This window comes from Cinclus cinclus, chromosome 2 (genome assembly GCF_963662255.1).
Source record: "Cinclus cinclus chromosome 2, bCinCin1.1, whole genome shotgun sequence".
In the NCBI taxonomy this organism is placed as follows: domain Eukaryota; kingdom Metazoa; phylum Chordata; class Aves; order Passeriformes; family Cinclidae; genus Cinclus; species Cinclus cinclus.
In genome coordinates, this window is record NC_085047.1 from 68,005,292 (window position 1) to 68,029,852 (window position 24,561).

Genomic DNA, 24,561 nt, shown 5'->3' on the forward strand with positions numbered 1-24,561 from the left:
ACCTACAGAACAAAAATAGCTTTTCTAGTGCCTCTGACTTTTTAAGTCCACTCTGAAAGCGCTCAAAGGAAAATGTGAACAAAGACTAATGACAGGGGCCCTTTCATATTAAAATAATATATGGAGCAACAGTGAGTGAGAGGAATGCAATGTTTGAAAAAGCACAGACTAAATAAAACACCCATGTACTCACTAGTCCTCTCTCTTTTAGGGTGGTGTCTCAATCCAGCTACAAAAGAACATCTTGGGGAGGGAACACTGTCATTTTCTCAGGTACAGATCTGTGCTTCTGAGATGTTTACTGTCTCCATGTAAAACTGCTGAAGACCCCTTGACACTGACAAATAGGTTTCATTACGTCTGTGGCAAAGGTATTTGCTCTCATCTCTCAGGTATGATATAGGCGTTGATCAAGGACAAGGCACCAAACACTAAAAAAATTCATTTGGCCTGGGGGCTATATTCAGCCTGGCTCTGTAAGAGCCTGACAGAGCAGCCCCTCTACTGCAGCAGCAGCAGCACTGAGAAGGGTGATTCATACCCAGTGCTGACTGGGGCTCACAGATGAAGAGCAGCAGTTGCAGCCCAGTATCTTTTTTGTCCCACCAAAGTGCTCTGGTTACAGACCTTGGCCTCCTCCATTCTACCAAGGCAGGAGCAAAGCCAAGCCTGTGGATATATGGTGCCTATACCCATGGATTAAATCCATTCCCACTTCATGCCACCTGGGAAGTCCCACGCTTTTGCAGCTGTTGACCCCAGAAAGCTGCACTGTCATGTTCTTCCAGAAATTTTTAACTAACAACTGAAATAAGGTTGCACAGAAATACAGACTGCAGATTATTACTACTGTAAATTAAAATCCTGTGAGAGACAAGGAACAAATCGCTTGTGTTTCAGACACTAAAATTATGTCCTGCATAACCTCAAAGCAGGCATCTTCTTTCTTTGTTGACTTCTTCAGGATGATTCACACCATGTTTTAAACTTCTTAGGCTTCTCCATGTGGTAATGGGGTAGTCATGATGAACTAGAACTGGATTTAACCATGAGCAACTTCAGATGTTTAGATGTTCATATAGTGGAAAGAACCTGTATTATTCAGTCTGTAGGACTCAGCTGTCCTACTGGAAGTGTTAATGGCAACTTCAGTATTGCCGAAAAGGACTGAAATAGCCACTACAGATCATAACATTACATTCTGATTTGTTTCCCTCTCCATCTTCAAAGTAAAAGCAGCAAAGTGAGTCCCACAAGGGGCTGCACCCCTTGGAAACAGCAGTTACACTCTCCCTATTCCTGGGGCCAACACCAGCACCTGTGCGCCAAGCGCAACACAGATGAACACAAACAGGGAATGCAACCCATGGCTGCTGGTTTTGTCATTTTTAAAGATTATTCCTTTGTGGATTTACACATTAGTAATTTTGTTTAAGTTCACTGAAGCAGAAGCTAACTCAATGCAAGTCCAGCGAGCCAATTTCTCACAGTTTCTCCTTGCAAAAAGAGCTGATAAACCTGAGCTGCGAGGACGCCTGAGAGCCCCAAAGGCTCTCCATCACACCTGATACCTACTGATAGCTTTATTTGATGATCTGGCAAAACAACAACAAGAAGCTGATACTAGAAAGAGAAATTTAATACCAGTGCTTATGTGATTTATGCAATGCTCTATCTATCAGAGGTTTCACTTGCAGTTTTCCCAGTCAGAGAGACAATACATAATTCAAGTCCGCCCCCCAGTGGACTCCATGCCCACACCAGCACACTATGTTTTGAGGACACTGAGGAGCTAGATGAGAGCATACTTAAAAAACCTAGGACTTACTCCTAGAGAATTAAATTCAACTGTTACCATCTATAATGCTCTGTTTCCATTCTTCATTAGAATGAAGCGAAGTATACCTTCCAACCAACAAATCTGTTCATCCTGTCTAATACCACGTTTTTCCTCCTGTGTCTAAACTGCTGTGAATGTTTCAGTGGCTATGCACAGAAAACCATGTAGGTTGGAAAAGATCTTTAAAATAATCGAGTAAAGGAAAGAAAAGTTCTCAAACACATATTGCTTACATAAACAAGTGTAAGCAAGATCAGCCTGCCTAAAAAAAAAAAGGTACAGATTATGCAATGCTGAGTTTCTGTGATCTTTTCTCAGAAAGTTTCCTATTGAAACTTGCTCACTCTTGCGTGCATAGCTGTCATACTTCATTTATACTTATCCAAAACTGCACTAATTACTGTGGGTCATACGTGAATAATTAACTTCTTTTGCCTGAAGCAAAAGTAAAGGCCAAGATAAAAAACGCAAGATGAGATTAGTACACAGAGTACACTCATGGCCAATGCTACATGTAAGTCTGAATATACCAACTTCTTATCAAGACCTCTGAAGGGTCCCATAAAACATTCAATTTTAACAGCATGACATGGTTTTTCTCACTGGATCCACTGGCTAAATTCAGCACTGACCGTTTTTCTAGACTACGCTTATTTCATCGTGCCTGCTGCAATGTCAATATAAAGCAGTTATCAGCTGACTATTTAATGAAGGTTGTTGATTCGATGTTATTTTTCTTTTTCCCTGAAGTAATAAACCAACTTCCAGCATGACTACAGGAAACAGTTCAGGCAGCTGTACTTTGGCGTGGGAATTCACTTCAGCCAACTCACAGCCTGGCAGGTATCTGGGCTTTCCCTGTACTCAGCAGTGAAAAGACGAGCACCTTTGCAAGCCAATCCCCGGCTATACCTGTAGAGGGAATAACATGCCCCAGAGGTGCCAATCCCTCTTCTCTGACTACCCAGAGATCCCAGACAGATAGCACAGCCTTGACACCCAGCTGCCAGGGAACCACAGCTGAGGACATGGATCCTACAAATACAACAGGTAGACAAATTCTTTTTATGTTGGTGGAGAGCTACATATAGGATTAAAATGGGATTTACCTACATTCTCTCAAGCCTTCAGTGCCTACTTCTGAGCACCCTACGTGCACAGCCTGAGATTCAGTGGTGTTGACTACCTAACACTGATTTGGGTGCATTACCTGCAAGCACTGCTCTGCCCCATGAGATCACTGAAGAATTACAGATGTCTGACAAATGTAATTCTCAGTATTTGAAAATGTCACGGAAGAAAAGAGCCTTTTCTGTTTCTGGGCTGACTTGGGTGTGACATTTCAGAGGTTGTCCACATCTAGTTTGGTAACTCACATGATAATTACTTAGACTCCTGGGCTGCTCGCCAGTCTGGCAGAGAAGAGTAACTTCCCTGTGGTGTAAGCAGATAACTGGTATTTTTGTTTCAAACCAAACACTCTAAGACTCTTCTCTGCTGGGCTCTCTGTCTTTAAAACTGGTACAGCCGTGTAAGGCTCAAAGGGCAATACAGGCAAGAAAAGAAACAATATGGAAAATCCAAGCAGGAAGAAGGAAAGGGACAGAGCAGGCTTAGACTGAGACAGAAGAGGTAAAACAAGAAAAAGGTGACAGGGTAAGGGTATATAAAAGATATTGGAAGAGTATGGATGAAAGACCACATTTAAGATGGAAAAGAAGAGGGAAGAAGAAAAAATAATTGAGACAAGACATGACAAATAATGAGAGAGCAGAAGGCTCTTCTTAATGGGAAGATGTGAAGAAACCAGGAAAATTGGCCTGGAAGCAATTGTAATGGAACTTCCAGATCACCATAACATTTCTGTTGTTTAAGGAAGGAACTTGAACCTTATAGAGATTGTTTCAGTAGGGGATATTAGGATGGAGCCTTGTTCAGAACTCCTTCAGAAGTCCTACCAGCCAGAAGACATACTGGAAAGAGTGATGGAGATGCGGCTGAAATGGAGAAGTCTCCACTTAAATTTCTAAAATAGTATCTCATACTATCTAGAGTACATCAGATCACAGAAAGCACCAACAGCTTCTCAGCAAAGAACAACATTGTCCTATGTGCTGGATAAACACCATCTTTCCTCCAAGGAGTTGCAGGAATGCTGAAGTCCATTAAGAGCAGAGAGATCAATAAATTTAATTTAAACAAATCAGCATCAGAGTAAGGAATAGCACTGAGGCTCAGAGTGTTCTGTCCACTGCCTTTCTAGCCATCCAATCAATCCCCTTTTAGACTTGCTCTTGATAACTTCGAATTGCTGCTCCCCAGTTTATCCACAATAAAATTAAACCTATTACACATCACTGCTTCAGCTACCCTCACACGCCAGTCATACAGACTCGCAACAGCCCATAAAGTTAGTAAGGATGCCAGGTATTGATTCAGTGTTAAGTATGGTCACCCCTGAATAGGACCCAGCTGCTCTAGGCACCTCCTGCATCTCTGCTATAGGGATCTAGTGTGACTGATTCTCATACAGTAATGACTTTCCTCTCCAGTATGGGGTAGGTGCCTCTGAAAGCCTCCAGAAAGACATACTGAGGACTTGAGTTTACCCTTGAATTGAACTGAAGGATTTCAGGAGCTCCTGGCATTCAAAGGCTACATCCGTAAAAGCAAGTAGCTTCAAAAGAAACAGGTGTGTAGAGTGAAAAAAATGCTGCTGAAGATTCATGACCACACTTCATGCTCTTGAGGGTTTTCTCTGGACTAGCTGTGGTTGGTCCCAAGCAATGACCACCCTTTGCTTGTAGAAGCACAGCAAGCGTGTCCCTAGAGGCCGCTTTTCTGTTGAGTTTCGTCTGAGAAGAATCTGGCTGGTGCAGACACCAGTCTGCCAAGTGCTGCCAAGAAGGGGTGACAGGGAAGTTCCATTCAGAAGCACACTCCTGATCTGCACAGGAGCGCCAATGCAGTCACAGACATCTCTGCTATTGAAAGGCCTGTGAATAACAGTACAGGCCTTTGGCTCTTAGTGCAGGATGACAAGCTCATTGTGCCCTAAACTGGAAAGAAAGGCACCTGCTCCTCTTAACCACTGTGCACAGCACCAGCAAATCTTACCTGTGTGCGTTCTCCGGTGAGCCTTCAGGTGGGAGCTTTTTGTGTATACTTTGTTGCACCCTTCAAAGTCACACCGATGGATGCGCCGCTTCCTGGAGTCTGGAGACTCAGACCTCCTCTGGCGCCTTGTGCTCTCAATACTGAACGGTGAAATTGAACTGAAAAACAGAACAGAAGCAAAAGAATGAAGCAAGAGAGTGGTGTATATCCCAGGCCCCCAAAAGTCAGCTGTAACAGAAGTGACTGTGCTAGAAGTGACATAAACAATTAATTATTTCCCTTTCTACATTTTGACACAATTAGTGCTTGAACTAGAGCATATTATGCAGTATGAAGGAACTGAAGTCTTGATTTAAAAGTGAGTATTGCCCAAAAAACCCACCATAATCCTTGAAATACTGCTCCAATAATAAAGCAGCCTGACTTTATCTGAGCTCTATTTCTATTTGACATGTGTCCAGGTACAAGCTCACTGAACTGTTTTCTAAACAAGTTTATATATAGCCTCCAGAACTTCTCTTTGACAAGTTTAAATAGATAAAAAGCCTGAAACCTTTTATGCAGAAGTGTTTCCAGTACCCAGATCTGAACTATGGATCCTTGCATTAGGCCAAACACCTGTTGTTTGCTTGAATACAGACTGCTAACAGATCCAGATCACCCTGTAGCAGTGATTTTTCCATTTTCTCATTTAACAACTCTCAATCTATCATGTGCAAGCCAATGAAATTTATTTTCTTTCAGACCACTGATAAATGAAGTTTATTAGAACAAGGCCAGAGAACAATCCCCACAGAAACACATAAATGTTTATCAAAGATACTCCATTTACAGCAATGTCCTATAGCCTATCAGTTACCCTAATTTTAAGCAATTAAAAACACAGCATTAAAGTAATCTTGCATGAGTTTCAAAGTACAGTGCATGTTGGACCTAATACTTGAAGAAAGCCTTGCCACAATTTGGCAATACATTTGGCTTGGTTAGATAAACTATTATCATGTTGGAAGGCCAAGATTCAAACCCTCATTGACTACCAGTAATTATACTACCCAGCCATAAATCATTATTAAGTGATCACCCTATCAATCTCACTACGATTATATTGCACAGCAATCATGGTCACCCACAGTTATACCAGCCTGTTTAGTTAAGTACTGGAACAACTCTGTCCTTCATTAGGTTTCTGGGGCTTCCCAGGTTTATTGACATTTAAATGAAATGAGCTACAGATTCATTAGCCTGCTCTCTTAGACTTTAAGATCAATCTGAACAAAAAGCATGAACCTTTGGGGAAGCTACAGTACTAAGGCGAGCATTTGAAAGGAGCACGGTTGTTGATGTATCTGCTGGGAAACACCTCTTTTAACACTGACCTGCCGCTCCTGTTGGAGGAATTCTTGTACAGCTATAGCTGTTATGGCATACACTGAACTCCTAGAGCTCTGCAGAACTTGCTGAGGACTATTTATACAGGGTCAGAAGTTTGCATAAAGCATCTCACACTATTAGCATGTGATTTCACTGATGTTCTGATTCTCTGAATACAAACCTCTAAACCTTGAATTGGTGGCAGTCCAAATTACGCATTTTTATTTTTGTTTAAATATTTTCACAGTACAAACCTACTTTGAAGGACTAATGGGGAAGAAGTACTTTCTTTCTGAACAGTACTCTTTTAACACTTATTCGTATTTCACCTGCAGGCAAGAGATTATCCAGAATAATTATTTTTGCCTATAATATGATGCATGTAACCAGATGTGCAGAGAATCCTGAAACGGAGAAAGAAGTGGACAGAGAGTCATAGTAACAACATTAGCTGGCAAAAAATTGTCCCCCAGAGAGCAAGAAACATTAGCACTTTAACTATATGACTGGAATACAGATATGTCTGGCTCTCACAGAAATGGCTTAGGAATTACGTTTAAGTATCTGAATCTCAGAACAAATAAAGGTCTTGGATTAGATGATTCACTGAGAATGGTTTCACTATTCCAGTTGGGGGTTTTTTTACACATCTCACCAGCTGAAATAAAAGCAGATGTGTAAATTAAATGTTAAAGCTCAATACTGAACATACAAAATCTAGTGCTCAAAACCAGGTAATACTGATCTTTAATCCTGATCTGTGCATCCTTTTTGCTTCAAGGAACTTATGAGCTGTCTTAAAACCCTATTTTGCAACAGAGCGTTCAGATCTGTTCAGATAGTACAGATCATTTAAATAGGAGGAGGATAAAGCTTAAAATGCTGCTGCAATTTCCAGCCCCAAGATAAAATGAACCTTGAGAAGAGTCAGCACCCCATAAAAAGCTATTCGTCACAAACGAGAAAATGATCTCACTGCTGGGAACTGCTCTGTGCTTTCCCGGATATTTATACAGAAGAGGATGGCACAGAGCAGTGCCATGAAGGTGGCACACAATCTATGCTGCTGCTTTTTAACTGGATTGCTCCCTCTTTCTGTAGGAAAGGATCTTTCTGTAGGAAAGGATCTTTCTGTAGTGTAGGATCCTACTTATCCCGCAGGAGGGAAAAAAACTGAGTAAGCCACAGAAGGTGATGAATATTGTCACCATCCCCTGAGAGCTTCACAGTCATCGCTTGCTCAGCACAGCAAGGGGAAAAGCTACTGTCAGCTAGAACCAGCAAATGTCACCTCATGCTGTCCCTTCACAGCCACGCAACATAAATGACAAACTAACCAGCAGAGGAGACCCACATGGCAAGTGAGAGTGTATGTCCAAGGTGGTTTTCCTCTGCCACTTCAACTCCTTGCAGACAAGTTCACTGGTGGAAAAGCAGCCAGAATATACCTGACACCACCAGATTTATTTTAGCCTTAAAAAAGTTGTGTGACTAAGGATAATCACCAAGACCCTAAAAAAATCATAACATGTTTTTTTGAGCTTCCTCAGGTTAGTCCCTTTCACAGTAAGGTCCGGATGATTTGCTGATGTTCTTTCCCTTTGCCATGCAAACAGGGAAAGGGACACCTTCTTCTTTCTCAAGCAATTTCCATAAAATACCCTTACTGTCCAGACAGGCAGAAGGGAAGTCCTCAAAACCATATTTTGTGCCTTTTGAAGGCCATAGGGACTGTGCCAGGTGTCTCTGGTCAGCACAGGGTTCCCAAAACTAATGTTTGCTGGCACCATGGTAGATAAAGACTTTGAAATGTATGCAAAAGGGAATTCACAGGCTTTTATTTTTTTTCAATTAACTTACTTTTCCTTTTTGTTTAAAATGCATTTTAAAATTCTATAAAATAAATAAAGAAAAAAACAGCACAAAAAAAAAAGACCACAGTGCCCCTCTTCCCCCAAACAAAACCATTTGTTGCAGTCTCTTTCAAATTTAAGTGTCCCCTCCTGTAATTGCACAGCAGGAAGACTTGGAAACCTGTTACCAGCCAAGAGTTATCAGGGTACCCTGAGGAAGAGCTGTCAATTCTTCTGTTAATGGCCATGACCTCAGGCAGCCTTTAAGGCTAAAGTGGGCTTTTGCACTAGGACTGATGCCACACTGAACAGCTCAGCAGGATGTATTAAATTACTGCCAAAGCATGAAGTTTGAAAGATAAATTAACAAAGAAGAAAACTGGGTTCTGACCTGTCAGCTTGATGTTTATTTATTTGCACCTCGTCATTTCTAAAGCCAGTGTAATTTCCATGTTAGTGTAGAAACTGTTACACCTAATGGGAATCCTGGGAGACTGCTGGCTGCATCTGTGAGCGGCTGCAACACCTGTAGTCAGTATGGCTGACAGGGTGAAACGAATAAAACCAATGCAAACATTTAGGGTGACTTATAAAAATTCACCTGTGTTATTTCCAGTCAGAAGTGAAAACATGCATTTTTGCAACTCACACGTGGCCAAGTTCTTGTGTCTGTGATACAAAGAAGTCTGCAAAGCCTAACACCGACTGGGGTTTCGCCACTAGATGGCCATCATGTTCTGCTGAACGCGATCTGCACTGGATGACATGTGGATTATAACAACCCTGGCGGCAGGATTATTTTTCCTTTCTATGAATGCTGCCCATGACCTCCTAGGTGTTTTGCCTCTGTTCTGTGCTGACTGTGAATAGCTCTTGGCACAGGCAGTAACAGTGTTAAAAACCACATGTAATGGGTGTCTTTACCCTGATCCTGTGTCTTCTGAGCAATACACCGAGCACAGCTGCCTGGGGAACACAGTTTGTTTATTAAAGCCTTGAACTGTGCTCAGTCTCGTGGCACACCACAGGTCCCTGCACGCTGGCTGTTCCCCACTCACAGTGTGCTCCAGTGCGCTCACCCTGCGGCAAACACACGGGGTTACCTTCGGCCACCCAAGCACGAGCTCCTGGTGCTCCTGGTGCTCCTGGCATCCCGGTGAGCTGGCCAAGGGCTGGCTGACATGGCCAGCAAGGAGCCAGGGACGTGCTGCGAGCCACGCTTTGCTCTTTGCTCTACAAACCCAAACAGCGTCCCAGTGCTGCATCTTCATCCTTTTGATTAGCAGTTTTACTCTTCCTTGGTCCCTCCACTATGAGCTCAGACTCTTGGCTATGCATCCTGCCTGCCTCCAAAGACCTTAGGTCACAACAGTTTGTGCCCAATGTCCCCGTCACCTTACCTAAGTCTCTCCTCTACAGCAGTTAGGCTGCATTACCTTTCTCCCTGGCTGGCCCTGTAGTTAGAGACTTGTGGCTGCACCCTAACAATAGTCCATTATTAGCTGCTCAAAGCAGATGCTCTCTTCCCTTTGGGGTGAGACCCAGGACATATCAGCCATGTCCCCTCCACTCTGGCTACTGTGGGAAGAAAACCCAGATGGGGCTCAGGACTGTGCAGCATGTGCCCAGCCTGGATGAGGGGCTCAGCTGGTCATACCAGGAGAGTTGTGGTCCTCTTGTCCTTCCCAGCCCCTGGGTGCTGGAGTAAGGATTTGGCTGAGATGGCACATCAAGATAGTCCCACTCCAGAACTGCTTTCTGTTGCGTTGGCACCAGCACTTGCCTATTCTGCAGCAAGCCAGTGCAGGATCCACAATAACAAAAAGAAAATTCTGCCAAAAAAAATCTGAGAACCTTGTGGTAGCTTGACTCCCTAAGTAGGAGAGTCTGCCAAGTACCTGCACTGACATATGGCAGAGGACAGGAACCTGTGCCCATGGGTTAAGGAAGTGTCATCACTCATTTTAGTGGCAACCAGCTGTGATTACCACAGCTTCCATGTACATTTAGAATATGTGTGAAGAAATCGAGAACATGGACATAAGCAATCAACATCAGGAACAACTTGAAAATCCAGCTTATGTTCCACAGAAAAGCTGCTTCTTGTAATATTTGAGTGTAAAACACACAGAAAAATAAACACATAGATAGGCTGAAAACAAAAATTGGGAGATATGACCATGTTGAAAAACTATGAGCTGACAATGTGCTTTGGCAATGCATGACAGAACCACTCATATCCCACACTCAGTTCAATTTTGGACATTCAGATATTTACAGGTTGTATGTTTTTAAAGAGAAAAATATGTCACTATACAATACTCAAATATTCAAACAGTGTATAAGTCTAGCAATGTAAATCTTTACTTTATGAGACATGCAAAACTTCTGGGTCAGCCTGTAAGCTATAATGATTAGAAGTGCAGGCAAATTTAATAAAAGCAGAAAACTAGAGTACAACACGCTTGCATTTAGATGGTAATGAGCAGTTGAAGAAAATCCTTGGATCTTTAGTATTTGTTCAGCATTCAAAAGGAACCAGGGCTGCAGAAAGAAGCATCATGGTTTTGGCTGCTTAACATTTATAGAAACTAGAGCTGTTAAAAGTGACTAACTACAGACGTCTTTTTTTTAAATCCTAGGATTTGGATTCAGTGTGGGATGGCACTGAGCACACTGAACAGCATGCTCACACAGTCCCACGGCAGCTGCCACTCCTCCTCTGGTTCTCAGAGCAGCTCCCCATCAAGGACCCCCAGAAGCAGGGATGACCACAGTCCCAACACCTTTGCTTGGCTCCTTTGGCACTTTTGTGAATGAACACATTCACAGCAGCACTCATTCATGAAGATGATGTCACTTAAACCAAAGCATCTTCTGTTAGTTAAAACCTTAAGTTTCACACTAACAGACATGTGGGTACTCTGCTTTTTTGAAAAGCAGCTTTGTGCACATATCCCAGATTCCAGCCCTCAATTACTTTATTTTGTAGCAGCTTTTCACATAATGTAATTTCATTTTCTGGTAGGTCATGCAATGTTACCATCCCACTCAGGACAGTGGTAACACTACACACTATACCATGAAGAAAATATGACATGGATTATTTCTCATTACAGTTTATAAAACATCTTCTAGTAGTCAGATGTCAAAATCTCACTATATAAAAACATAGTAGGCATTTTGTTATAAAATGCTAAAATATCAGGGCCATCTCCTGATAAAAATCTTCACTCACTCAAATATTTACCTTTTATTTTTAAATACAAAGTTGTTACTGTCCCCTGTTCATAAACAGATGCACATGCGTATGTATGTACACGCACGTATTTTTCGCCTATTTGTTTCTCAGATTCTAATTAATGTTTCATGAAAGGCAAACAGCTGCCTTAGGAATGTTAGACATTAAAACATATCAAGTAGTACTTAAGGTGATCATAAAAGGAAAATATGTGCTACTTTTTTATTAGCAGTAGTCACTTCAATCACTGTACTTTAAGTTGATGTTATACTGAAAATTATACCTTTTGTCAAGAAAGAAAGGAGGAATTTGGGAGCATACACAAACAATGCATATTAAATGGGAAAATTACATGGACAAACAAGGCAGAGACAAAAGATAATTTCAATACATTTGGTTCAGAAAGTGCTGGAGCTGGAGCGAAGCTGCACTAGGAGCAGATGGGCAGATGGGAGTCGGAGCACAGGAAGTTTCTCCTGTTATGCTCTGAACTGGATGTCCAGTGCTGGCTGTTGCCAGAGGAAGTGCCCTGGTAAAGAGGATCCTCTGCTCCAGCTCCATATGGCCATTCCCAAGCTGTTATACCCCTGACCTGAGCAGTCAGCAAACAAAACACCCTGAACATCTTTGACCTTGACTTTATCCGCGGCATTTACTGCTGAGCCCAGATAAAGGTACTTGAACTGCTGGGCTGTCTTGCAAAACCTGAGTGTGTCACAGCATTGCTCTAGCTAGGGTGGAAGTGAAAGCACAACTATACATGGAACAAACTTCTGGCAAAGGGAAAGAACTTTGGGGTCTACTAAGGAAAGCACTAATGTAAATCATGGCACACCTTACCAAAACTATTCATCACTTCTGTTATCAGCTGCGTTAAGCTGAGGCATGAGACATTTGTTTGATCCTCCTGATCTATATTCATGCTGTGGGATCCAGGAGCACTTTCCAGCTCTTAGAATTTCATGTTCTGAGGTGTGTCCCAGCTCCACAGTGGGCTGAGACCCAAATGCACACCCTATTTTCCTTTTTCACGCTGCTTCTCTCTTCTGGGTTTCTAAGGAAAGGAAGCTGGGCCAGTAAGCATCTATGACATGCTCCAGCACATCTCCCATATCTGGTGACTGGAGGACTGTAAAGCACTTCTGACAGGGAAAACTCATGAATCAAATCTATGATGAACTCTGAAATGTCACGGAAAAAAACCCCACCAAAACAATTTCATCTATTTTAGCCTTATTAACAGACAAAGTTTTACCCTTGAGAGCTACTGTGTAAAAAAGCAAAGGAATTACATGCTAACTACTTTGTACCTAGACATTGCCTACATTATTAAAATGCTTCTTCCTGGTTTTGAGAAAGTTCATGGCTGTATGACAACCTGCACTACTACATCCAGCAGTGGCCAAACGTGGGCAACAGCAACTCCCAGACCAGCCCTACTGAATTACTGAGATGCTCCTCAACAAGGATGAATTTCATGTTTCTCCCAACATGCCAGGGCATAGAGAGTTTGTTTCTACCTGTAAAGGTTTTAGAAACATTTGAGAGGAAGGCTATCACGTTATACATATATGTCATGAAAGCTATCATGTCACACAGACTTAACATTTTCAGTAATATTAAACATAATTCTGTTTCATTGCTCTGCCTTTCCCTTGGTTTGGACAGATGGACTCATATTAAGTGATATGAGTCCATATTAATATGGATTTAATACAGACTCATTAATATGAGTCCATATTAAGTGAGACACTTGTCCTTAGATTTTGTCAGACATTCTGAGGTGACACATGACAGCAGTTTACATATGTTTAGAAGTATTTTTTCTAACATGTGCATCTAACAGAGGATACACAGCTGCAAATATTGACCCTTCCAGGTCATCAGGACGGCTGAACACAGTGCAAAGACTGCTCTGGATGTCGAAGCCCATGTTAACACAAACCCAACAAAAAAGCATTTTTCTGGACAATGAGTTCCTGTGCTCAGCCATACTCATATTCTAAAGAGTTTCTAATGAATGCTTGTTTCTTCTAAATAATTCCTGCAAAGTGTTTATATTCCTAAGTACATGTATCTACACATTATAATGAAAGATTACTGAGTGACCATGAGCTAACATAAACCTTCACTTTTTAAAGAAAACCCTCCAGAATTAGCTTACTTTGCTTTAGCCTGATGTTTTTCTGAACTGGAGTGAAAATCAATGAAAAAAAGGAAACCTCAAGCAGTGAGGAAAGGTATCTTCACAATGAACCTGCAAGTGGACTAAGGTGCATGGGCAATGGTCTGTTCTTTGGATCTGAAGACAAAGCATTGTGTATCTTCCTGAAATTAGGAGTAATTCCTGAAATCCTGTATGTCACACACGTTTCATGCATGCTAGTTCAGACCTGGGAGCTGAATCTGGCTTAGCAGAGAAAAAGCATCTTATTTCATCCTACTTTTAGAGCTGGCAGAACAGCAGTGATCACTCACAGGGTCTCCAGCACCAGCCACACTAACTCTCCCTCTAGACAGATCCTGCATAAATGCTGTCTGTGTCTGTGTCTGTTCTCTCTTTTTTGTTTCCTTCCAAACAGAGCAGAAAATTGGGTAATTGAAAACCTACAACTCAGCTTTGAGATCACAGGGCCATGCTTTCTACCTATCCTGTTCATGATTCATACTTTTTCTTCACACTTTTCTGGCAACATGTATTGCAAACAAGCCTTGACAATACTGGTAATCTCAGCAGAAAAATATTTAAAAAGGGAATTAAAAATTACTCTGCTGCAAACATAGGATGAGCTGAAATTTTCATTATGGAAATAAGATGACTTTGTACATATATGCATGTCTTTCACCTTTGTTCTGGTTATTTGTTCAAAGAGCACAGACCCTCCAGTTTCTAGTGCAGGACTTCCTGAATGTTCTACCTTGCTTCCCAGATTTCACTTTCTTTTCCTATCTCTATTTCTGATTCTTCACACTGTACAATACAGTAGTGAATCCCAGTGACTGAACAATGATCACTCTTGCCTGCACATCCACCTCCTCTCGTTAGTCAGAGTAACAAATGTGGAACAGATCACTGCAGTGATGATTAAAAATTCCCTGTTCTGTATCCTTAGCTGACAAAATTGCCACTAACATCTTGTCAAGTCAGTGATATTAAACGAGGACATTGTTTCCACTGGGACTGAAGCTCATGTGAATGACCTTTTACTTTCTTCCTTTTAAAAAGGGTTATTATTGGTAAGTTAAACATTTGATTACCCTTGATACCTATGTGTAATACAATTATGGGTGGTCATCTGTCATACTGTGTGTCATAAAGCAGATTTTGTTAAGTACTAAACAGTTGAACACACTGAATATATAAACATTTTGGTGTTTATATATATATGTGTAAAGACAGCCTGCTACCCCCAACAGAAAGCCATCTCAGAAGACCAGTTTTTTTATGCCACACAGCCCTTTACAAGCTCCTGTGTGAGAGTATATATTGCCAAGTATTCATCTATAACTGAGATAACGTAACTATCATACTTATTTGATCTGTCTAGGAAAAAAGGGACTACATAATTTAATTAATTTGAGGGACAAAAAAGTTACCGAGTGCAAGATTATACTGCAGGGATTTGGGTTTCTTGTCCTAACGTACTTTCTAATCAATAAATTCTGAGATTTATGATTTTGCTTGTTTTGTTTTTCCAGAGCACCCTCACCTATTGAAAGGAATTTTTAATAAAAGAACAAGAGAAAAACATTCAATAAATCTAAACCCAACCCATCAGGGGCCATAAAAATTGTGTTACTAAGCATTTTTGTTGACAAGGAATCCTGATGCATTTGTTTTATACAAGAAGTCAGCTTTTGTGTTCAATATGCTACCTTGGACCTGGCTTCACAGCCACACATATCAATGATGCATTCCTTCAATCGGATTTCGAGATCCTTGCCACATCTTTATGGTTGTTTTGTGTTTGCAAAACAAAGTACAGTGAAGTCCTGGTACATGAATAGAGTACTAACACACTACTGCAATATGAAGAGACCCCACCACCTCTTCTTGCACCTGTGGTTTTCCACACCTATTTACAGCAATAATCTCACCTGAAGCCATATTCTGGGCCTCACCAGGCCCAGCTTCTAATAGTCCATTCCCAAGGACTGTCACTTCTCTTCCTTAATTTCCCCCCTCCTCCCCCCGACTTGCTGTCAATTCCTCAGCTGCGAACTGTCTCCCTAGGAAATCACAGATTTTGTCACTTAGTGCCACAGTTTACAGAGGTAGAAATTTACACAGCTGTAGCTTCTGTATTTGCTAGTAATTGAAAGATTTCTGGTGGCTTCATCTGTACCTTGGGATGGAAAGTGTCCGTGAACGCTGCAGAAACCACTCAGACATACAACTTCTGAGAGAATTAATGACTACCATCTATGAGCTGAAAGAGTTACTGCATCTTTTTACTTAGCCCTGCAAAGATCTGTTGCATCATGTAGGCAACATTCCTTTTCTTCTCTCTATTATTAAAATCAACCTGATTTCCACCCAGCTAACAGTCAGCCTGTGGTAAGTAAAGCTTTTCTGCTTGTAGTTAATTATGCAGCAGAGCACTAATGTACTTTTCACACATACCAAAAAACCAAATTTCAACAATTCCTTGTTTATCATTACACCAGCTCAGCAGCCACAAAGATACCCAGCTTGGACATACGCCTCATAAAGTCTGGCAAAGCTCCCATTCTCTTCAGTGGAGTCAAACATAGGATTTCCCAACAGAAGGAAGAAACCAGAGTACTGTTTTCATTAACTGATCCTCTTAACACTTTCTCACCAAGGCAGAATTGCATTTAGGCTCTCAAGTCTCATGAGCAATGCAAGATTTGATTAAGATCAAAATTTATTCTGTAAGCAGGCATATGGCCATAGGGTACATTTAGTACTAAGAAATACATGTTTAACACATCTGCTTGTCACAGAAATTGTTCCAGTTGCAATCAAAGTACGAAGTCTGTTTTTTCCTGATAAATACATGGTAAGACTTTTCCAAGAGCCTTGATTAGGCTGGCAGCCAAGCAGTTCCACTCCTCTGGGATTCACTGGGTCAAGGTAGCTTCATGGGCTTGCTCTCATGGTCATCCACTTGAAAAACTAGGTGGCCCTCACTGTGGCTATTCCCTGGTCAGGGAAAACTACAAACATCTTGAGGATGACAATTATCTTCTTTAGAAAGGCAAGAACAAAATCCTAATGGCTTTTTACCATCAAAATAAAGGTCAAGATTTCCCTCTAAGTATGCTCTACCTCTGCTAAAGCAAAAGCTGAACTGAAGACTGGCGTGTTTATATTCATGATTACTTCATACGTGAATTTATACAGGGATTCAAAACTGGGTAAGATTTAAATGAAGTTGCCTCTTCAGGTTTTTTGAAACAAATCATAATGGATTCTGTTGGCAAGGAATGTTTTCCCACTGGTAAAAGGGCGTATGTATCCCCTTGGGATGTCAAGTATTCAATTATTTGAGAGAAATTATTCTGCTATTTTCAACAGATATTTCATGTTCTGTTCAGGAAAGGATAAAAACATAGAGTTGAACAAGCTTTGCAACTGCCTGATTTTTTATTAGGGCCTTCCCTACACACTAGCATCAGGGAAAAAATTCCATGCTTGCAGGCTTTTTTGAAAGCAATTTTATTTTGCTTCATCCCGCAAGAATTAGTTAGGTTAGTAATTTGGAAACAATGCTGCCCAGGAAAAGATAGAGAATTCACAGTCATGTAGTACAGCAGTTAAATGAACATTTTTTTAACAGGAGGTTAAATATCCACCCTTTTTCAGGTTAGCAAACCTTTTCCTTTGATTTGAAACTGTCTCAGGGACGAGGAAACGTTTCCATCTACGCAGAAAAATCATCCTGTCACCAGCAGAATTTCTTGAAAACACCTTAGTAATGGACATCAGATGTCCTTCATCCTCATTATGCCCCTTGTACTGTTCAGTGCTACATAAAATTCCATGGTCCTGTTATCAGTACTTGATGTATTTACTATTCACATTAACATCATTATAATTTATTTTCACACTTGGAAACACCCTCATGTTACAAAGGAAATCTTGCAAAGAAGCAAAGGGAATCTGCTCTCTGGGAAGCTGTCATATCCTTCCCAACTGCATCTCCTACAGTGCTGAGAATCAAGGGATAGCAACAATGGGACACTCCATTCACCTTGCTAATTTATGCATGTTGCTCATTAGCGCAGGTCAACAGATCTGAGTGGCTGGAAGACAGTGCTCTGAATTTCAAGTATCTTAACTGTGCATTCAGCAGCACTGGTCTAGGACCCAGTGGTCCCTTTTTGTCACAGTTTTCCTGCATATATTAGCCCAAAGCCAGTTGTGCTGACCCAGGATACAATTCATTTGTCTCTGGAATTCCTGTTACTTCCCTGAAAACATTTATTCTCCCAAATCTTCACTAACAGGACGTTTGGCTTAATAACTTAAATCCACATCAGGACTTAAGCTTTTAGTTCTACTTTTTAAATTTCCACTTGGGAGAAAAAAACAACTAGAAAATCACCACACCCACTTCTACACAATTTCCCCTTCCTAATCTGTTAAAATCTCTGCCTGTTTACTACATGAGATTTTACAAACAGTATCAGTCACGAAATAAAGCATCAGCTAGTGCTGCCAATGTAGTAATTAAGAACAACTAGTGTGCTTACACTCAAGCTTTTATGGGAGAAATCAAAGTCTGTTAAAATCTAGCAAAACTCAACTCCGCACATATGTTGTTTTGCTTTGTTTTGTTAAATGGGATGGAACATACCAGAACTTTAAAGATCAAAAAACACCCATAATTTCCTAAAACATTTGGAGCCTTTGCATGCAGTAAAAAGGGGTAATTATCAGCATTTTGCTGTCACAATTGTTCATTTGGAAGAGGCACAGGAAAAAAAACAACCAAAACCAAATCCAAAATTTCCAGCATAACAGAATGGCATAGCTGTAACTGCAGTAAATAAGAGGAAGTGTTAGGCAGATGGAGGGAGGCATCAGGGTGGCATTCAGCACGTGATTAGATGAGACAACAATGGTCAGGGCAAGCAACTGCCTCAACAAGACAAGGCAGAATCTCACCCTGGCAATGGGGTCCCATATCCCAATGCCCCATGGAGCCACCTCCACTCTGGGCACGTGTCCCTGCTGACACTGCCTTGAATGTGAGGGTGCTTGCTCAAGGCACCTTGTGACATGCACTCAGATATGAAGAAACACATTTCAAGGCGCAGAAAGATCACGGCTCTTCATTTCCATCCCACTTCTCATTTCATTGCCCCGTTACATACTTTTATCCTATACAGAAGGAATTGAGCGAGGAGGACTGCTGTTGCAGACTGAAGTGTTTGACACAAGAGCACAATCTGGAAACACAACTTGATGTGCTAAGCGTTTTTTTTCAGGAGTATTTTTTTGGTTAGCCATTCACGTCAATTACATCCCTAAATCCTCTTTAGAAGCTCCCATTTCCAAGGCCACCTTCTCTCCCCCTTTTGCCTGGGTAGGAAAGTAGAATGAGTTTCATATTAGCTGTAACAGCAACCACAAAATCTGTTTCTCATTCACATCTCACACTTGGCCACTCAAATGCAACCACATGAGTTACACACACGTAGGTAGTCCTTCATACTGACAGAACGGGTATTTTAACAGTCATAATGTTAATTAAGTGTGACCTAGAAGCATCTAGTGGCACAATAAAGTCCCTCTCCTGCCATGCACTCACTCCATAGCAGGCAGAGAATGAAGCTGTAGCACTTCTGGTAACGTACTTGCTCCAGGTAGTGTTAAACAGCTGTGTTCCCTGTCCAGTTAGTTCTTGCTCTTGTTAGGGTCTTTCCTACAAAAACAAGCTGTCTGAATTTCAGTATGTTTTATGTTCAGTAAATTATAGCCATTTTCAAAGTATCTTTAACCATTTCAGTGGCTGATGGCCTCGCAGGTGGGCCTCTTGCATCTTTTTGTACTAGAAGCCTGACAAATGTCTTCTGGAAAAAGCAGGCAGGGAGAGGGTATGTAAAATCACAGAATATTAGTCAAGAGTGGTGCACAGTGTGCTGCTCTCTGTTTCACACCAGGATGGTAAATCTCACTGTCTTGTTTCTGTGACAAAAAAATTGAGCAATAAGAAAGAAATTGTCCAGTGCTATTCTGGTTTTGTGACAGGCTGCTTTTATTTCAGCCTCTCATTTTTGTGGGGGCAACTGTGGGCATACTACCCCTTCCTCCTCTTCCCTCTTCCTCCTGCCACCACATCATCAATGTTGTATCATCTTTTTGGGACCTGACTGAATCACGTAGCTGTATGAATGCACATGTTTTCCAGGCAAAATAATAAAACCTAGCACTGAACACAACCAGCAAATGCTGCAATATGTAGCAGAAAAGGTCAGAAAGTAACCTGTCCTCATTTCTGACTGGGGTGTAAGTGAGAAATGCTACTTACTGTCTGCAATGGTAGAAGTTTTGTCCATCAAGTAAGTGCACATTTTAGGTGAATATGGTTAGGAGAAATTCTTACTGACACTAATATGGTCATGATGCCTATGGTGCTACTTCAAGCTTTTTCACCATACACACACAGCCAGACAAAATGAAAGCCAAATACTGACATAGGATTTCAAAAATATCTCTTAGGAAAGTACTAGGTTTTCTTTTTCTAAAGTAATGATGAAAAAAATAATTGAATAAAACAGTTGTGTGACCAGAGAGCTTCTGCTCTGCTGGCAAACCTGTCAGAAACTACCGGCTCCCAACCCTGTGACAAAAGAGCCATTATAGACCAAATATTCTTAGGAACACAAAGCTTCTACTTCATGTTCTGGCAGAAGTCCCTGAAAAAGGTGGTTCTGTGATTTGTGTGCCATTCAATGTTGTTTTCAAGACATTCACTAATCTGCAGAATCACCATTTGAATACATCAAGCACACCTCAAACCCCAACTAAATCAACAGTGGGTGAAAAGCTATCATGTGCTTGACATACAGTAATTGACACGTCATATTTTATTTGACATTTCAAGGACAGTAGTGCCTATTTAAATGGAAACACAGTAATACAATTGATTTTTTTACTTGAGCTAACCAAAACCTAACAGGGCATCTTGATGAAGAGCTGTTCATTGAATATTAGAATAAAAAAAAAAATTAAAATAGTAAAGTCTCTAATGACTCAAATTATGGAACACAGCAAAGTCAACTTAGAAGAAGGTAACTCTACTAACACATCATTATCTCGAGGGAAAATTCTGGTCAAACTGGCTAATAACCTCCTAGTGATTGCCATGGAGCCATCATTTCAGCCATCCCCCTTCACTCCCTTCGCAGCTCTGCCTGGGTTTAGGTCTACAACTAAAACTGCCAGGACTATCAGCATGACAACTGATACAGAAACACAGATTAACATGATAGGAGTACAGGGAGCCATGAACACAGCATGGGCCATGCTCTTTTTCCCACCAAAGACAAGACATTGCAAGGCAGCAGAATTTTGAATCACGTACACTTCACCTGACGCCTCATCCTCTCTCCTGAAGGCAGCTGCATAGGGACAGCACCTGTAAGAACAAATGTCCTCCAGGACATCTTGACAGAAGAAAGGGGGATGTAATATAAACTGTTCAAGAAGCAGCGCCACACATGCTACTCTTTATATAGGACTAGGAGATTCCCTCAAATTTAACACCCAACAAATTGAGAGCTCACTGCCATGCTTTCTTCTTTCCCATTTACAATGGCCACTCACAGAAGATCCTTATATTATTTTACTTTTCTTAAATAACCTAAAGGGTTTTTTTCCCCACCATATGTTGTGATGCAAAAATAAGGTGCTGACAGTTTTTAAACTGAGGGCTAAATTGACTAAATTAATCTGCTGTCACTCCCTTCATGTAAGACTTTGCTGTACAGTCTTAATTGATTCTTTCTTGTTCCATCTTCCCTCCATTTCCGATGGAGGCTGCACATGAGGCTGCACTGCCTTGAACTGCTGTTTAGTCAAGCCAAATGTATTTAGCTCTTTTACTCTGCCCTCTCAGCTATACCCTCCAGCAATCTAAGCAGTTTGCTGCTCCTCTCAGGTTTTATTCAGATTTGTACGTGTACTGAATGCAGCACCCTTCCCTGAACTAATGCCATGTTTTCAGTGAATGCAGGATGAGACCTACATGCTGTATGTATAATCTAGTGATACTATATTGTGTGGATGCCATGTAGAAAAAACACTGTAAATGAGGATGGGTGGTCAGCATAAAGAACAGAGCAAACATGCAGAAACCTAAAATCCAGGTAAATACTTGCTATGAAGTATTCTTCCCCTCCATATTTTTTACTTGTTAGCTCTTACTTCAAAGAATGCAATGAATTTATTAATGAATAAATGTTCAACCTGTCAGAGAACACAAAGTTACCTATATTTTAAACCAAGGTCCTGCTCATAAGTTCTGAGATGTCTATGCCCAAATAAGAAGGTAAACAGCAATCTTGTGTTAGTGTATAAGTTTATTAAACCAGAAGCAGGAAAAGGAGATTGAGAAGGCAGTAATCATGTTAGGCCAGCAAGCAGAGAATTTTAATCCTCCCAAAACCCTCAAAAAGTTTTTGGTGAATCTTTTTAATTACAGCAGCTACAAAGAAAAATAGTATGAGTAATGTGTCTCATGTCTAATTCCCCTTTCAGAGCCGTGGAGAATTGAGCAAGGTAGAAAAAAGATACAGTGCCAGAGTTTCATTTTAGACTTGAGAATTAAATACAGAGATCAAGTAGTTCAAAGGACATGAAAGAAAAAAGACTTCACGTACTTTGTGAATTTAACTTCTTCTTAATAGTTGTGTCTACGCTGCCGTAACAAGACAAGCGCATACTGGGAGAAAATGGAAAAAGACAAAACTGCTAACGAATGTGAAGTCATTTTCAAGACTCAAAATAGGATAATTCAAAGAACTGAGAACAAAAAGGAAGAGTAAAAGCATAAAGCGATTTTTGACAGCCCTCTTTTTAAAAACTAGCTGAGCAGATTTATCAAAGTATGTGAAATGCTTGATCCTAAGCTGAACTTCCATGAAAACGGAATCATATTCCTTTCTGTTCGTAGGTCAAAGAAATGCTGCCAGCACCAAAGGAAAGGACAAAGAGCACTCTCTGATTTTAAATTAGGGAGTGCTGCATGTATAGACACAAGTGCCTCTATATATCTAGCTAAAATGCGGTCCCCAAGCACAGAGTGTGTTTACACATTTAATTGACTAAAACTGAGAGGTCAAAGTCTGAATAGCTGAAAATTAAAAGAGTATTCAATGACACAAATGAAAAGGAGGCTAATTGAAATATACAGAGAATGGAAATATGCAAACTTACTCAAAATGCTTTTTCTAATTAACAGTTATATCAAGGCTCTGGAAGCAGGATGCACCAGAGATAAAAAGAAGACATAATGATCCCATAATGATAAAAAAGATGTAATGCCAATAGGTATCTTTTCTGAAAGCGCACACAGAACCAAATATTTGGGAACAGTATTTCAAGCCTGTACATTCCATGCTGAGCCCAGTCCTGCTCTGCTCCACCCCATGTTCTCCCTTTTTCTCCTGGCCCCATCTACAACCCACCAAGGAGAATGGGGCTGGTCCACCACCCTGCAAGCCATACATTAAGGATGAGCCATTCTCATATATTCAAGTCAGGACAGTCTGCTTGAAATGCCATCTTCTACTCCTACACGCATGCAATGGGATCCATCATTTCAGGAACTGGATGCGAAGTGCTGCTTTATGTAATGGCTGTGCTAGGAGGCAGCTTGCTTCCCAGTCTTCATGAAAACATGAGCTTCTGCTTGCCCCACAGCAGGAGAGCACAGGTACCTGGTCTCATCAACAGTGTTCGTTTGTTCCTGCAAGGTCAAGAATTTGGAAGGGTGCTGCCTTGATGGGAGAGACTGGCCTTGTGCAAGAGATGTCCTCTCCCCAGAAAGATCCATCATTGGATCTTCCCTTGGGGCTGTGAAACCAGACAATGAGGAGCAGAGGGAGCAGCAAAGGAGACAAAGACAAGTGAAGGCATCAAACATGACACAGGAGAACATGTGTCTGCTGTTGTCCCAGTTCAACGTGGAAGTCTTCAAGTCATGCAGACTAAGGTCATTAATTCTAAGTGCAATTATGAGGGGGAAAAGTGTAAGACAACTAAACAAGCAGCTCTTCTTTTTGATTTTTGAGTCAAAAGTCACAGCCTTACTCCAATGAGCTCCATGCTGGATCCTTTTTGTGCACCTGCACTGTTCCATCAACCCCATTAAGCTGCCTCCTATTGTGCGTGTTAACTTCTCAATATGGTGTTACACAAAGAACTGAGAGGCTGAAGCTGCAGAAAAATCTGAGAGGGAGGGCACAAAGGAGATCAGAAAAGGCCTGCAACACCTCACTGGGAACAGCCCCTCTGTATACGCCCTTTTACACACAGGTTGCCTTCCTATCCATGCTCCCAGGAGACTCTGCAAGCCCTTGTAAAGAATGCCATCAGCTTGGAAAGTACTGATCAGACTTTTTAAATCAAGCAAGAACAAGCCAAAAGACACTTGTTGTGTTAACAAGTCCTAATACAGGCCACAATTTTCACAGCATTTTTATGTGTACTCTTCTAAATCTATTTTGCTTTCAGCACAATTACAGGAATGCAGCCACAGAAGGGTTTAAAATTCAGGTCAAAATATTTTAAGTTGGCCAGAAAGAGGCCATGCCACCTTAGAAGCTTATCTTCCAACCACCTTGGTTACTTGCTATACACATACTTTGAGGTTTATTGCCTTGTTACACAGTTTGTACTTAAAATTGAAAGAAAACTCAGAACACCTCTACAACTCAGCTTGGACGTTAGGTAAAGTTTGGCATTCAATACTGTATTATAAAATTAAACTTTTTCAAAGAAAAAAACCTAAAACTTAGGTATTTCTGCATATCCTAACAATATTATATACAGGAATGAAAACTGCATCATGCCGAATGCAGTGTTGAAGGGAATGTTTTTAATTATCTGTACCCATCTTAGCCAAGACTTTTTGTCAATTCCACTAATCGTGTAGTCATTGTAT

General features: G+C 41.0%; 1 protein-coding gene across 1 annotated transcript in view; it reads right to left on the reverse strand.

The window, feature by feature from the left end:
- Positions 1-1,452: 1,452 nt before the first annotated feature.
- KLF12 (KLF transcription factor 12) overlaps positions 1,453-24,561 on the reverse strand; it is a 123,153-nt gene continuing 100,044 nt past the window's right edge. The window contains exons 5-6 of the mRNA XM_062514792.1: positions 4,958-5,115; positions 1,453-1,595 (exon numbers count right to left, since the gene is read on the reverse strand). Of these exons, the coding sequence (XP_062370776.1) occupies positions 1,453-1,595; positions 4,958-5,115 (301 nt within the window). The remainder of the gene's footprint in view (positions 1,596-4,957; positions 5,116-24,561) is intronic.